Consider the following 16,224-nt stretch of genomic DNA (forward strand, 5'->3'; position numbering starts at 1 on the left):
TGGGGGAATTGGGGCAAGAAAAAAAAAATCCCAAAAATCCTTTCATTAAGGAAGGAACAAATAATAACTTACTTCTGTTCTAGCTGCATTCGGGTTTTAACCATCCATATAGGATTCATTAAGGAATTTGTGATAAAAGCTGGAAAAAAAAAAAACAGTAAAGGTCAACACTGTACATAGTCAATACTTATTAAAGAAATAAACTTTGAAATCAGGATTTCAATGGCCTAATAAAAAGACAGTAGGAAGCAGTTATTTCTTTTTCTTTTTTTTGGAGATAGATTCTCGTTCTGTTGCCCAGGCTGGAGTGCAATGGCGCGATCTCAGCTCACTGCAAGCTCTGCCTCCCAGGTTCACGCCATTCTTCTGCCTCAGCCTCCCGAGTAGCTGGGACCACACGCGCCCGCCACCACATCCAGCTAATTTTTTGTATTTTTAGTAGAGATGGGGTTTCACCCTGTTAGCCAGGATGGTCTCAATCTCCTGACCTCGTGATCCACCCACCTTGGTCTTCCAAAATGCTGGGATCACAGGCGTGAGCCACTGCGCCCAGCCGGAAGCAGTTATATTTCTATCCTGCAGATAGAAGCTTCAGTTTCCCCATTAAGTGTAACATCTATTGGTATTGATGGATCTAAAATAAGTTTCTCTTAATTTTCTGGAATCCCTTCTAGTCTTTTCAACCTCTAGATGGTGCTGTTGATACCTGTGTTAATGTGATTCCTACCAAAAATTACCAATTTATAAGCCTCAGATCTAGAAATAACTTAACTTTTAAGACTGATCTGCTTATAGGAACCATTTGGTCAGTAAGCCTTCTCCATCTCTTTTTAAATTTTTTTTTTTTTTGAGACAGGGGTCTCCCTTGTTGCTCAGGCTGGTCTCAATTCCTGGGCTCAAGTGATCCTCCAGCCTCAGCCTCCCACAGTGCTGGGATTACAAGCATGAGTCACCACACCCAGCCAAGCCTTCCTCACCTAAACATTGTGAATCATTCTTGGACAACCAAAAAAAGCAACACCATGGTATTAGTCTGACATACAGTATCTCTTTTGTAATACCTCACACCCTCCACAGTGCTGTGGAAGCAGATTAATTTGATACTAGGAAGATACTGGGGTTTCTTTTTTTTTTTTTTTTTTTGAGACAGAGTCTTGCTCTGCCGCCCAGGCTGGAGTGTAGTGGCGCTATCTTGGCTCACTGCAACCTCTGCCTCCCGGGTTCACGCCATTCTCCTGCCTCAGCCTTCTGAGTAGCTGGGACTACAGGCACCCTCCAGGCCCGGCTAATTTTTTTTTTTGTATTTTTAGTAGAGATGGGGTTTCACCGTGTTAGCCAGGATGGTCTTGATCTCCTGACCTCGTGATCTGCCCGCCTCAGCCTCCCAAAGAGCTGGGATTACAGGTGTGAGCCACCGCACCCGGCTGACACCGTTTTTAAGAACTTCCTTGAGGTCTGCTTTATTTATCAAGGGTTCTAAGTTAACTTTGCAAAAGTTACAAAACGGATTAATAGTTGTTAGCTTATGGTAACTCACTACTGGCCTATCTTTAAGCAAAGAGCGCCTGTTTTGGAACTCTGCCTTTCCTCCTCAGAGCTCTGTGTTACATAGAAACGGCTTCCTTGTATAAAGCAACTTTAACATTTTCTATTCAGGGTCTAGAAATAATTAGCTATAAATACTTGTCATACTTGTATTTGGAGTAACAATGGCACACAAAAATGATGTGTACAACTTACAGACTGGTAGGATTGCAAATTTTTCGTAAAATGCCAGTTTAAGTTCTCTAAAATATCTTTCTAGGCCTGGCATGGTGGCTCATGCCTGCAATCCCAGCACTCTAGGAGGCTGAGGTAGGTGGGTCACTTGAGCTCAGGAATTCGAGGCCAGCTTGGGCAACATGGTTAAACCCCATTTCTACAAAAAATAAAAAACATTAGCTGGGCATGCTGGTGTGCGGCTGTAGTTTCAGCTACTCAGGAGGCTAGAGGCAGGAGGATGGCTTGAGCCCAGGAGGTGGGGATTGCAGGGAGCTGAGATCATGCCACTGCACTCCAGCCTAGGCGACAGAGCCAGCCAGCCAGACCCTGTATCAAAACAAAACAAAACCAATTAAAAAAAAAAAAAAACCCTTCTGTTTAAATGGACATAGAACTCTATACAGCCTTCTAGACATAGCCTTCTTGGCCAGGCGTGGTGGCTCACGCCTGTAATCCCAACACTTTGGGATGCCGAGGCGGGCAGATCGAGACCATCTTGGCTAACACGGTGAAACCTCGCCTCTACTAAAAATACAAAAAATTAGCTGGGTGTGGTGGCCCGTGCCTGTAGTCCCAGCTACTTGGGAGGCTGAGATAGGAGAATCCCTTGAGCCCAGGAGGAGGAGGTTGCAGTGAGCCGAGATCTTGCTGTTGCACTCCAGCCTGGGCGACAGAGTGAGGCTCTGTCTCAAAAAAAAAAAAAAAAAAAAAAAAAAGAGCCTTCCCTTCTCTCAGATATCTACACGTTCATGTTTTACAAGTACATCCTGGGGAAGAAGTCCTGCTATGGCTTTTCATTAGGAAGTGGAATGGTTCCCTCAAAAGAGAACAGATGCCCTATGAGCTGTCACTGACCCTCCTGAAAAACTCCACTGCAAGCCCTACACCCTCACTGCATAACCCATAGTTGGGGACAGGAGTGCCAATTGTACATAGGGTGTGTGGGACCCTGTGGAGAATCTGAAGAAAGAAACTCTAATTTTAGAAAATCATCTGATGGGGCGGGGCCAGGCACAGTGGCTCATGACTATAATCCCAGCACTCTGGGAGGCTGAGGAGGGTGGATCACTTGAGGTCAGGAGTTTGAGATCAGCCTGGGCAACATGGTGAAACCCCGTCTCCACTAAAAATGCAAAAATTAGCCAGGCGTGGTGGCAAATACTTGTAATCTCAGCTACTCAGGAGGCTGAGGCACAAAAATCATTTTAACTTGGGAGAAGGAGGGTGCATTGAGCCGAGATTGCACCACTGCACTCCAGTCCAGCCTGGGTGACAAAGTGAGACTGTCTCAAAAAAAAAAATTAAAATAAATAAATCTATCTATCTATCTATATATAATTTGATGGGCAAACAGGAAGACATGAAAAACCTATGAATATTCCTTTAGAAGAACAAAATACCAATAGCATGCATAGAACATGTAAATTTTGAGGGCAAATAAAGAGCTTTAGTGGGCAAGGAAAATAAAATCAAGCTACAAACTGCTGTCACTCTCCTATCAGTTGTAACATAAAGCTTTAGAAAAACAATTTTAGGTGCAAAGGAAGAAAGGAGCTAATTTCTAATTCCTGGAAAAACTGTTTGGCAGAATGCATGCTTTAGAAAAGCGAGAGAGAAACCCTCTCTTCACTCACTAGGGTAACATACCTGCAGAGCCAGCTGAGAAAATATGCACAATATTGCTGTTAGGCACGAAAATGCCATTAAATTGCTCTTTGGCTTTGGAGTAACATGCAAAGTATACAGCCCTGTTAGAACAAAGAGAACATTATAAAGAAATCATCATAGTGCAACTTTGTATGTCCCTCCAGAATACCTGAAAAATTTTCAGAAAATAAAATGGGAAAGACACTGCCACACACCCAAAAATCTTCTGCTCGCCTGTGCTAAAACCAAAACCTGCCACAGGCACGTTCAGGAAGCTCTTGTGTGTCCCTCCAGAAATGATTTAGTGATGACAGAAGTGTTCAAAAATAATTGAGGAAAGTGAGATTTGGGGAAGACATCTACAAAGTCCTTTTACATTCTTCGTTCTGGATAAATGCTAATCCTTTAAGCATCAACACATTGGAAGTTTGAAATTTTTGTTTATGTTTCTAGAATAGACCACACTTTTTCACCTTGTGCCAAAATGAGAATGTCGAACATAATTTGAACTGTTTTTGCATGACTCAGGATCACACAGGAGCAGTCATCATATCATACCTGTGTTTTCATAGAGTCCTCCCACCACCCCCTGCCTTGAGTACCACAGAGTGGTCCCGTCACCTTTGTTTTCTCTTCACTTTTCCCCCTGCTATCTTCCCTCTTTTGGGGCTGGGAAATAGGAGCTACTTGGCACTTTTCCTGCTCTTTCGCCAGCAATGCAGGGAAAGTGTTTCTTTCTTCTGCTGGCCAATGAATCTTAATCATAGAATATATTTTTCAGTTTAGGATCTTAACTACTTATCATTATTGTGTTATAAAAGTCTTCCTTTTCCCCTAAACCCCAATTGTTCTAAATGGGTGAGGCAGCCAGGAATCTGCATCAGGTTACCAGGGTTACACTGTAGGAGCACTGCCTGTGAGCAGGGAGGGCTCTTCTCACTTTGTTTACTACAGATGGGCAGTAGTTTACCATCTATGAATAATGCACACCCCAGATCATCTCACAGACTAGTACTTTCTGTTTTTAAATACATCATACATACTTGCTACAAAATTCTAAAGCAACAAAAGCAGAAAAAAAGTCTGCCTTTTTACAACATCCCCAGGTGATGTTTCTGGTTTGTTTGTTTTGAGATGGAATTCTTGCTCTGTCACCCAAGCTGGAGTGCAGTGGCGTGACCTGGCCTCACTGCAACCTCCACCTCCTGGGTTCAAGCAATTCTCCTGCCTCAACTTCCCAAGCAGCTGGGATTACAGATGCATGCCACCGTGCCCAGCTAATTTTTGTATTTTTGTAGAGATGTGGTTTCACCACATTGGCCAGGCCGGTCTCAAACTCCTGACCTCAAGTAACCCGCCTGCCTCGGCCTCCCAAAGTGCAGAGATTACAGGTGTGAGCTACTGCACCCAGCCGATTCATGTTTAAATTGGAGCAATGATCTGGAGGAATTCTACAAGCTTTTGGTCTTCACCCTATATAAGACAACATTCTCATTTTTGTTGAAAGACTTCATTTTCTTTCAAGTCTCTTGGAGTATGACAAGTTAAGTGTCCTGCCCCTACCACCCAGTTCCCTTCTCAGGAGGTCCTTTCTGGAAGAAGTTTTTTTGTTTTCTTTTTTCTTTTTGAGATGAGTTTCACTCTTTCACCCAGGCTGGAGTGAGGTGGCACGATCTCGGCTCACTGCAACCTCTGCCCCCAGAGTAGCTGGGATTACGGGCGCCCACCACCATGCCTGGCTAATTTTTGTATTTTTAAGAGAGACAGGGGCCGGGCGCGGTGGCTCAAGTCTGTAATCCCAGCACTTTGGGAGGCCGAGACGGGCAGATCACGAGTTCAGGAGATCAAGACCATTCTGGCTAACCCGGTGAAACCCCGTCTCTACTAAAAAATACAAAAAACTAGCCGGGCGAGGTGGCAGGCGCCTGTAGTCCCAGCTACTCGGGAGGCTGAGCCAGGAGAATGGCGTAAACCCGGGAGACGGAGCTTGTAGTGAGCTGAGATCCGGCCACTGCACGCCCGCCTGGGCGACAGAGCCAGACTCTGTCTCAAAAAAAAAAAAAAAAAAAGAGAGAGAGACAGGGTTTTGCCAAGTTGGCGAGGCTGGTCTCCAACTCCTGACCTCTAGTGATCCACCTGCCTCGGCCTCCCAAAGTGCTGGGATTACACGAGTGAGCCACCATGCCCAGCCTGGAGGCAGTTTTTAATCTGCTTTCCAGATATGCTATTCTCTCTCTGTCTCTGTTACTTTTACAATCATACATTGTTATCCTCTCTATCCTATCTATCCAAGAGAACTTTCTGCCAAGATGGGATGCCGTGTATCTCTGCTCTTCAATACAGTAGCCATTAGCTGCATGTGGAGATTGAATGCTTGAAACATGGCCAGGGAGCTGAGCAACTGAACATTTAATTCTGATTAATTTACATTTAAACAGATCCTTGTGGCCAGTGACTATGTTATATACTGTGACAGTACAATTCTGTATATTTCAAACAGGCTTTCAGGAGAAGCCCTGCAAAAATATGAGGATGTCATTTTATAGAAAGTGAAGTTAAAAGCCTTTACAATTCCTCCAGATCAGTGTTTCTAAGTGCGTTGGAGTCACCCGGGAGTTCTGTTAAAATGCAGATTCTGATGTAGGTCTGGGATGTGCCCTGGGATTGTGTGTTTATAACAAGCTCTCAGACAGTACTAATGCTGCTGGCCGCATGCCATACTTAGAGGAGCAAACACTTAGAGTACATTACAGTAATGATAGCAGATTCATTTTCACACTTAAGAATATGAAGAATACGGTAAGTAGAATCTCTTTCACACACTGAAGACACACCTACAATTCTCAATGACTATTCGCGATTTCCGCTATATTTAGGCAAATCCAACACAGAAAAAGACACTGGTCATTCAGCAGCATCACCCTTTGGTAAGAAAGGACCCAGAATTCCACACTGCTTAGCACGGGCTAGCTGGAAAGTTTAATGCTTACCTTGATGGTGCAACTCCAACCAAATTTGGACCCAAGCCTCTAAAAAGTGACTTTGGTCCCTCTTTCTCCAAGATCGACCTGAATAATAAGAAAAGACAAACCTTTAAAACCCCTCAGGCAAGGTCTATTAAAAATGATAAGGAGTCAACCTTCTCATTAGTTCCTTGAGAGAATAAAATGTTTGAGAGATCTCAAGCTCGACTCTTACCTGATTTGGTTACAATACAGAATGGGAAGTCTGTAGAATACTGCTATCATTAACACAGTGAAAAAAACATGCTTCAAAAAGCCTCAGACATATTTTATTTTTCTGCCTTTCTTTTTTTTTTTTGAAATAGAATCTTCCTCTGTTGCCCAGGCTGGAGTGCAGTGGTATGATCTCGGCTCACTGGAACCTCTGCCTCCTGGGTTCAAGCAATTCTCCTGCCTCAGCCTCCCAAGTAGCTGGGATTACAGGCACTCACCACCACACCCAGCTTTGTTTATTTATTTATTATTTAGACCGAGTTTCACTCTTGTTGTCCAGGATGGAGTGCAATGGCTTGATCTCGGCTCACTGCAACCTCCGCCCCCCAGGTTGAAGCGATTCTTCCGCCTCAGCCTCCTGAGTAACTGGGATTAAAGGCATGCACCACCAGGCCCAGATAACTTTGTATTTTTAGTAGAGATGGGGTTTCTCCAAGCTGGTCAGGCTGGTCTTGAACTCCTCACCTCAGGCGATCTGCCCGCCTCATCCTCACAAAGTGCTGGGATTACAGGCAAAAGCCACCACGACCGGCCTAACACAGGAGGAAGCTGTGCAGAGTCTGTACTATACAATGAAATCCTGTGAAAGTAGGATGAATATCTGGCAGAGGGTTCCACACAGGGAACAATTTCCTCATCATAATAAGATTAACTGAGAAATAGGTTCAGAGATTTCTTTTGGATTTACTGCTTCTAACAATCCTATCTTCTAGATCTTTACCTAATATAGTAGAAACTTACACAGGGATATAAGGAATAAGGCCACCTCAGTGCTTATACCTGTAATCCCAGGACTTTGGGAGGTCCAGGCACGTTTACCCAGGAGTTCCTGACCAGCCTGAGCAACACAGTATAGACCCCATCTCTACAAAAAATGAAAAAAATTAGCCAGATGTGGTGGTGTGTGCCTGTGGTCCCAGCTACTCAGGAGGCTGAGGTAAGAAGATAGCTTAGCCTGGGAGGTCAAGGCTGCAGTGAGCCATGATCACGCCACTGCACTCCAACTTTAGCAACAGAGAGACACCTTGTCTCAAAAATTGAAAACAAAAAAAAAAGTTAGTGGGGGGAAAGGTGGAATTTAAGGAATAGAAAACTCTAATAATTTTCACGGACAGGATGATGATTATTTAAAACCAAAGCCTAGTAAGTATCTCAAGTCCAAAGATTACACCATGACTGCTTCTGCTTGTTTTTTTTTTTTTTTTTTTTAAGACAGAGTCTCACTCTGTCGCCCAGGCTGGAATACAGTGGCACAATCTCGGCTAACTGCAAGCTCCGTCCGCCTCCCAGGTTCATGCCATTCTCCTGCCTCAGCCTCCTGAGCAGCTGGGACTACAGGTGCCCGCCACCAAGGCTGGCTAATTTTTTGTATTTTTAGTAAAGACGGGGTTTCACAGCGTTAGCCAGGATGGTCTCAATCTCCTGACCTGGTGATACACCAGCCTTGGCCTCCCAAAGTGATGGGATTACAGGTGTGAGCCACTGCGCCTAGCCAATTGCTTTTTCTTTTAAACTTTTTTATTGTGGTGACATACACATAATAGAAAAATCTACCATTGTAACTTTTTTTTTTTTTTGAGACAGAGTCTCGCTCTGTTGCCCAGGCTGGAGTGCAGTGGCGCAATCTTGGCTCACTGCCAGCTCCGCCTCCCAGGTTCATGCCATTCTCCTGCCTTAGCTTCCCAAGTAGCTAGGACTACAGGCATCTGCCACCATGCACATCTAATTTTTTGTATTTTCAGCAGAGACAGGGTTTCACTGTGTTATAGCCAGGATGGTCTCCATCTCCTGACCTTGTGATCCACCTGCCTTGGCCTCCCACAGTGTTGGGATTACAGGCGTGAGCCACATTGTAACCATTTTTTAAGTGTACAGTTGAGTGGCATTAAATATATCCACACTGTTGTGCAACTATCACCATACCACCATCTACCTCCAGAACTTTTTCATGTTTTCAAACTCAACCTCTGCACTCATTAAGCACCAGCTCCCTAGCCCTCCCTCCTGTCAGGCCCTGGTAGTCACCATTCTACTGTCTCTATAAATCTGACAACTCTAGGTATCTCTTATCAGTGGCATCACATCTTTTTTTGTGACTGGTTTATTTCATCTGGTCTTTGAGGTTCACCCACGTTGTAGCATGTGTCACAGTTTCTTTCTTTTTATTTTATTACTTGAGACAGGGTCTCACTCCATCACTCAGGCTGGAGTGCAATGGGGCAATCTCGGTTCACCACAACCTCCACCTCTTAAGTTCAAGCAATTTTTGTGCCTCAGCCTCCCCAGTAGCTGGGATTACAGGTGAGTGCCACCACGCCCAGCTAATTTGTGTGTGTGTGTGTGTGTATATATATATATATATATTTTTTTTAAATAGAGACAGGGTGTCACCACGTTGGCCAGGCTGGTCTCGAACTTCTGGCCTCAAGTGATCCACCCACCTTGGCCTTACTAAGTGCTGGGATTACAGCTACTGTGCCCACCCAGAATTTCCCTTTTTTTTAAAGGCTGAATATGATTCCACTGCTGTATACACCACGTTTTATTATCCATTCATCCATCGATGGACACTTGGGTTGCTTCCATGTTTGGCTGTTATAAATAGTGCTGCTATAAACATGGTTGTACAAATATCTGTTTGAGCCCTTGCTTTGGATTCTTTTGTGGAATCCAAGTGGAATTGCTGGATCACACGGTAATTCTACGCCTAATTTTTTGAGAAACCACTAGGCTGTCTTCTATAGTGGTTACACCACCTTACATTCCCGCCTGCAACATAAAAGGAGTTCCGAATTCTCTATAACCTTGCCAATTTGCTTTTCACACAAAAAAGTTAAATATTGTTTCCGATTAAAAGCAACTCAGAAAATCCTAAAAGGATTGTATGGTACACTCTTAGAGGCATTTTTCTGCTGCAGCACAGTTATTCAAGTTGGTTAAATTTACTCTCTTCAATGGTTCAATTTCCATGGTATCCAATAGAATTTACATTGTTGTATTAGGGTCTTCTCTAATTTAATCTCCTTTTCTTACTGAGGATTTTTCTTTTTTTCTTTTTTTTTTGAGACGGAGTCTCGCTCTGTTGCCCAGGCTGGAGTGCAGTGGCCGGATCTCAGCTCGCTGCAAGCTCCGCCTCCCGGGTTTATGCCATTCTCCTGCCTCAGCCTTCCGTAGCTGGGACTACAGGCGCCCACCACCTCGCCCGGCTAGATTTTTGTATTTTTTAGTAGAGACGGGGATTCACCATGTTAGCCAGGATGGTCTCGATCTCCTGAACTCGTGATCCGCCCGTCTCGGCCTCCCAAAGTGCTGGGATTACAGGCTTGAGCCACTGCGCCCGGCCGGATTTTTCTTTACTACTAGTACTGTCCATCTGATAGCACTCAAGGTTGACATAGCTCACAAATAATCATATGCTAGTCAAAAGTTAACAGAATGGCTGGGAGCAGTGGCTCACATCTGTAATCCCAGCACATTGGGACGCTGAAGTGGGTGGCTCACTTGAGATCAGGAGTTCGAGACCAGCCTGGCCAACAAGGTGAAACCCCGTCTCTACTAAAAATACAAAAACTAACCAGAAATCACTTGATCACGGGAGGCAAAGGCTGCAGTGAGCCGAGATCACGCCACCGTACTCCAGCCTGGGCAACAGAGCAGCACTCTGTCTCAGAAAGGAAAAAAAAAAAGTTAATAGAATGTTTTACCTTCATTACAACACACAGAAAGTATGATGAAAAGATCTTTCACTTTATGGAAAAGATGGTCCTGTAAAGCTAATAGTAAAGTAAATCCTGTCAATTCTACTTCTACGATTTCCACTTTCTCCACAGGGGAAGTTTCCCAAATTAAGCTGGTTTTTGGTGCAAAAGAGGTACAGCTGACATTCTGGTCCATGGCATACTGGATAATGTTAAAGTTTCATCTATTTCCAGCTCTCCTTCCTCAGATCACTATGCAACTTTTCATGCTCTAAATTCTCTGAATGTATAAATAAAATTTTGAATCTTAGCTTCTCTTCTCCTAATTTTTGGATGTTTAAAATAAAGAATATCTGGCCGGGCGCGGTGGCTCAAGCCTGTAATCCCAGCACTTTGGGAGGCCGAGACGGGCGGATCACGAGTTCAGGAGATCGAGACCATCCGGGCTAACACGGTGAAACCCCGTCTCTACTAAAAAATACAAACAAATAGCCGGGCGAGGTGGCGGGCGCCTGTAGTCCCAGCTACTCGGGAGGCTGAGGCAGGAGAATGGCATAAACCCGGGAGGCAGAGCTTGCAGTGAGCTGAGATCCGGCCACTGCACTCCAGCCTGGGTGACAGAGCGAGACTCCGTCTCAAAAAAAATAAAAATAAAAATGAAGAATATCTGTATCTTCAAAAAGAGCTTTCCTAAAAAGTAGGCTAGCAATTAGACGAAAAAGAGTGGAAAGAAAAAAGTAAAACTATATCTATTCACAGACGACATGATCTTTTGTTGAAATACTAAAGAATTGGCAGGGCGCGGTGGCTCACACCTGTAATCCCAGTACTCTGGGAGGTGGAGGTGGGTGGATCACGAGGTCAGGAGATCAAGACCATCCTGGCTAACACGGTGAAACCCCATCTCTACTAAAAATACAAAAAAAAAAAAAAATTAGCCAGGTGTGGTGGCTGGTGCCTGTAGTCCCAGCTACCCAGGAGGCTGAGGCAGGAAAATGATGTGAACCAGGGAGGTGGACCTTGCAGTGAGCTGAGATTGTGCCACTGCACTCTAGCCTGGGCGACAGAGCGAGGCTGTCTCAAAAAAATAAAAAAAAAAAACAAAAAAAACTAAAGAATCTACTAAAACAATTATCTCTATGAAGCTATTATTAGCTGGGCGTGGTAGCTCACACCTGTAATCCCAGCACTTTCAGAGGCCAAGGTGGGGAGATCACTTAAGGTCAGGGGTTTGAGACCTGTCTGGCTAACATGGCAAAACCCTGTCTCTACTAAAAATATAAAAATTAGTCAGGCGTGGTGGCATGCACCTGTAGTCCCAGCTATTCAGGAGGCTGAGACAGAATTGCTTGAACCTGGGAGGCAGAAGCTGGAGTGAGCCGAGATCATATCACTGCACTCCAGCCTGGGGGACAGAGAGACTCCTTCTCAAAAAAAAAAAAAAAAAAAAGTTATTATTTTAAAAAGTAGTAAGCCAGACCTTATTCCCGTGTGTGTGTGTATATATATATATATATATATTTTTTTTTTTTTTTAAACAGAGTTTTTGCTCTTGTTGCCCAGGCTGGAGTGCAATAGAGTAATCTCAGCACACCACAACCTCTGCCTCCCGGGTTCAAGTGATTCTCCTGCCTCAGCCTCCAAATAGCTGGGATTACAGGCACCTGACACTATGCCCAGCTAATTTTGTATTTGTAGTAGAGATGGAGTTTCTCCATGTTGGTCAGGTTGGTCTGGAACTCCCTACCTCAGGTGATCCCACCCGCCTTGGCCTCCCAAAGTGCTGGGATCACAGGAATGAGGCACTGCGCCTGGCCCATTTACATAATTAAATTACACAAAAATATTATGGAGAGAAAGTAGTCTTATTTTCTAATCTAATCATTTTCCTTACTGACAGGTGTAAGACCAGGCCCTTGTAAGTGATCCCATACAACCTCTGCCTCCTGGGTTCAGGCAATTCTCCTGCCTCAGCCTCCTGAGTAGATGGGATTATAGGTGCCAGCCACCCCGTCCTGCTAATTTTTTTTTTTTGAGATGGAGTTCTTGTTCTGTCGGCCAGGCTGGAGTGCAGTGGCTCCATCTCGGCTCACTGCAGCCTCTTGCCTCCCAGGCTCAAGTGATTCTCCTGCTGCTTTTTTTTTTTTCCAAGACGGAGTCTCACTCTGTTGCGAGGCGAGTGCAGAGGCACGACCTCGGCTCACTGCAACCTCCGCCTCCTGGGTTCAAGCAGTATTGCTCTTTTAAAAGACTGAGCTCTCTGAACTAAAACCTCTCTCAAGTAACATGTTGAAGCGGCCTATACTTTATAATATAGCACATAATCAAGATTTTCAAATGCTAAGAGTATCGAGAAATTGTGTTAAGTTTAGATCCTCTCTGTGGTCCCCATTAATGTACCCTGTTTAGCTTCAGGAGTCATTTAAACACAATTAAGGGAATCTCTGGCTCCAGGAAGCTTGAAGCCGCTCATCCATAATGCAGTAGAGAACTCGTGTCCCAAAGTGACTCAGGCCTGTTAAGAACTTAAGAAAGGCGGTCTCCATAGTTACACATATTAACAGTTGGCAAAAAGCCAAATCTGTTACATAATCCAAAGTTCTAACCTAGCTGAATGTTTACAAAACTTTTCTGGAACAATTAAGATCCTACTATAAATGGTAAATTTCAGCTGCAAAATCAAGCCCAGAAGGATCCAGACTCATTTTCCCACAGTCACAAACTTTCATTTAGGAAAAAAATGAAAACAAAACAAAACAAAAATCAGGGTCTTGTTTGGAGCATTTTATTCTCTTCACTAGTTTTATATCATAATATGAATACCACAGACTAATCCAAGAGAAATGTCTCATCTGAACACTGCGGTTCCTAAAAGATAGATAGGAGATCACTAACACATTACTTTTCAGATGACAAAGGCACTTGAAAGAACAAAGAGGGCCAAGCGCGGCGCTCACGCCTGTAACCCCAGCACTTTGGGAGGCCGAGGTGGGCGGATCACGAGGCCAGGAGATCGACGCCATCCTGGCTAATATGGTGAAACCCCGTCTCTACTAAAAATACAAAAACAAATTAGCCGGGTGTCGTGGCGGGCGCGGCGGGGGGGGGCGCCTGTAGTCCCAGCTACTCGGGAGGCTGAGGCAGGAGAATCGCTTGAATCCGGCAGGTGGACCTTGCAGTGAGTGAGCCGAGATTGGGCCACTGCACTCCAGCCTGGGCGACAGAGCAAGAGTCCATCTCAAAAAAAAAGAAAAGAAAGAAAAAACAAAAAGAATGTATCTCAGCAGTTTAAATAGTAAGAATTCTGCTGGAAAATATTAAGCCAGAAGATTTTTATTTTTTAAAAAGCAGATACCTGAAATACATATACTATTTATTACTCTGGCAAATTTAATAGCAGAAGCCTGAATCTGTTAACATATTGCCTTTTTGCTTTTTAAGTAACTATTTAAAAAAAAAAAGATAGGTTCTTCAATAGAGAATATTTTTTCTTTGAATTTTGAAAAATAAACTTCCTATAAATAAATTCCATTCTCTGACAAGTGTTTTTTTTTTTTTTTTTTTTTTTTGAGACGGAGTCTCGTTCTGTCGTCTGGGCTGGAGTGCAGTGGCTGGATCTCAGCTCACTGCAAGCTCCGCTTCCCGGGTTTATGCCATTCTCCTGCCTCAGCCTCCGGAGTAGCTGGGACTACAGGCGCCCGCCACCTCGCCCGGCTAGTTTTTTTGTATTTTTTAGTAGAGACGGGGTTTCACAGTGTTAGCCGGGATGGTCTCGATCTCCTGACCTCGTGATCCACCCGTCTCGGCCTCCCAAAGTGCTGGGATTACAGGCTTGAGCCACCGCGCCCGGCTGACAAGTCTTTTAAAGTAGTATTCCCCAAATGAGTAAGACCATTAATAAGCAGACAACTTTTTTTTTTTTTTTTTTGAGACGGAGTCTTGCTCTGTCACCCAGGCTGGAGTACAGTGGCCAGATCTCAGCTCACTGCAAGCTCCGCCTCCCGGGTTCTCGCCATTCTCCTGCCTCAGCCTCCCGAGTAGCTGGGACTACAGGCGCCAGCCTCCTCGCCCGGCTAGCTTTTTGTATTTTTTAGTAGAGACGGGGTTTCACCGTGTTAGCCAGGATGATCTCGAACTCCTGACCTCGTGATCCGCCCGTCTCGGCCTCCCAAAGTGCTGGGATTACAGGCTTGAGCCACCGCGCCCGGCCTAGAAAAGTATTTTTGCACATTCCAACAAAATAGTTCATTCAGGTGAATATATTATTTTGAAAATCAACATTTACCCCAATACAGACCCTTCTTAGAATTTGATTAATTACTTTCGGCCAAGCACTGTGGCTCACACCTGTAATACTACCACCCTGGGAGGTTGAGGCAGGTGGATACTTGAGGCCAGGAGTTCGAGACCAGCCTGGCCAACATGGTGAAACCCAATCTCTACTAAAAAAAATACAAAAATTAGCCGGGTCTGGTGGCGCCTGCCTATAATGCCTGTAACTCCAGCTACCGGGGAGGCTGAGGCAGGAGAATAGCTTGAATGTGGGAGGCGGAGTTTGCAGTGAGCCAAGATTGTGTCACTGCACTCCAGCCTGGGTGACAGAGCAAGACTGTCTTAAACAAACCAAAAAAAAATCTGATTAATCACTTTGAACAATGAAGTCCTTGTGTTTCCCTCATTCACAACTAATCAGTCAATCCTGTGTTTTCACCTCGCACACTGTCTCTCTGGATCAGGGTTCCCCTAAGCCAGTCATTTGAGTATTACCCTTATAACATATTCATATCGAGATATTACCTGAATTACTATTAAATATTTTTCTTCAAGACAACTCACTTATTTATTCTAAAATACTTAATGTCCATCATCTCTTAAACAATACTACCAGTGAAATAACATGTTTGATGGGCTAGTTATAAATAACAATGTCAAGGGCCATAGATACATCCTCACCCATGCCTACCAGTGACACAGGCCTCACTCTGGAAAACATTGCTCTAGAATCTGATGAGTTCCTCAAGATCCAGACCTAGGGCCTTACTTATCTTTCCATCCCTGGCATCAGGGCTCAACAAGTTCCTAAACAGTATTTACTAAGCAAAAGGAATTATTCAATTGAGATTTCAAGGAAAATGTCTTCCAAGGTTTCTAAGTATTTGAAAAAAAGTATTTCTCACTAGACCGAGAGCTCCTTGGAGAAAAGCAGTTCTTACATTCTTGCAAGTAGAGTATACCAGGCACCTGGCATAAAATAGGTGGGTCAATAAAAATGGTAGAGCACCAGAATCTCTGCCTGGGAAAGGTAACAACAGGAAGGAAAAACAGGCCTGGACGTACAGAATGTTTATGCAGTTTCCCTATTCCACGAGAGGCAAATGCTGGAAATCTAAAAGCTAACCTAGTACCTAACACAGACTCTGAAAGTAATGAATGAAGTAAAATCCCCATGAGGGATTATTTTATTTATTTACCTATTTATTTTGGGGGGACAGTTTCACTCTGTCACCCAGGCTGGGAGTGCAGTGGTGCCATCTCAACTCACTGCAACCTCCGCCTCCTGGGTTCAAGCAATTGTCGTGCCTCAGCCTCCTGAGTAGTTGAGACTACAGGTCTCAGCTGTATTTTTTAGTAGAGACGGGATTTCACCATGTTGGCCAGGCTGGTCTTGAACTCCTGACTTGAAGTGATCTACCCGCCTTGGCCTCCCAAAGTGCTGGGATTACAGGTGTGAGCCACGTGCCTGGCCTATTTTTATTTTTAATCAAGTTGTGGGCCTAGCTTAATACCGGTCTGTGTAATTTGCTCTAAGTACTAGAATATATCTAAAGAAAATAGGCTATAATAAGAAATATTTAAAAAAAGATAGAAGTGGCCGGGTGTGG

The 16,224-nt window shown here is 44.2% G+C and overlaps 1 protein-coding gene across 1 annotated transcript in view; it reads right to left on the bottom strand.

Moving 5' to 3' along the window:
* SLC25A33 (solute carrier family 25 member 33) overlaps window positions 1–16,224 on the bottom strand; it is a 35,772-nt gene that overhangs the window by 8,594 nt on the left and 10,954 nt on the right. The window contains exons 2-4 of the mRNA XM_023215285.2: window positions 6,399–6,476; window positions 3,409–3,509; window positions 73–139 (exon numbers count right to left, since the gene is read on the bottom strand). Coding sequence (XP_023071053.1) covers window positions 73–139; window positions 3,409–3,509; window positions 6,399–6,476 — 246 coding nt within the window. The remainder of the gene's footprint in view (window positions 1–72; window positions 140–3,408; window positions 3,510–6,398; window positions 6,477–16,224) is intronic.

The sequence above is a fragment of the Piliocolobus tephrosceles genome, chromosome 1 (genome assembly GCF_002776525.5).
Source record: "Piliocolobus tephrosceles isolate RC106 chromosome 1, ASM277652v3, whole genome shotgun sequence".
NCBI classification, from domain to species: domain Eukaryota; kingdom Metazoa; phylum Chordata; class Mammalia; order Primates; family Cercopithecidae; genus Piliocolobus; species Piliocolobus tephrosceles.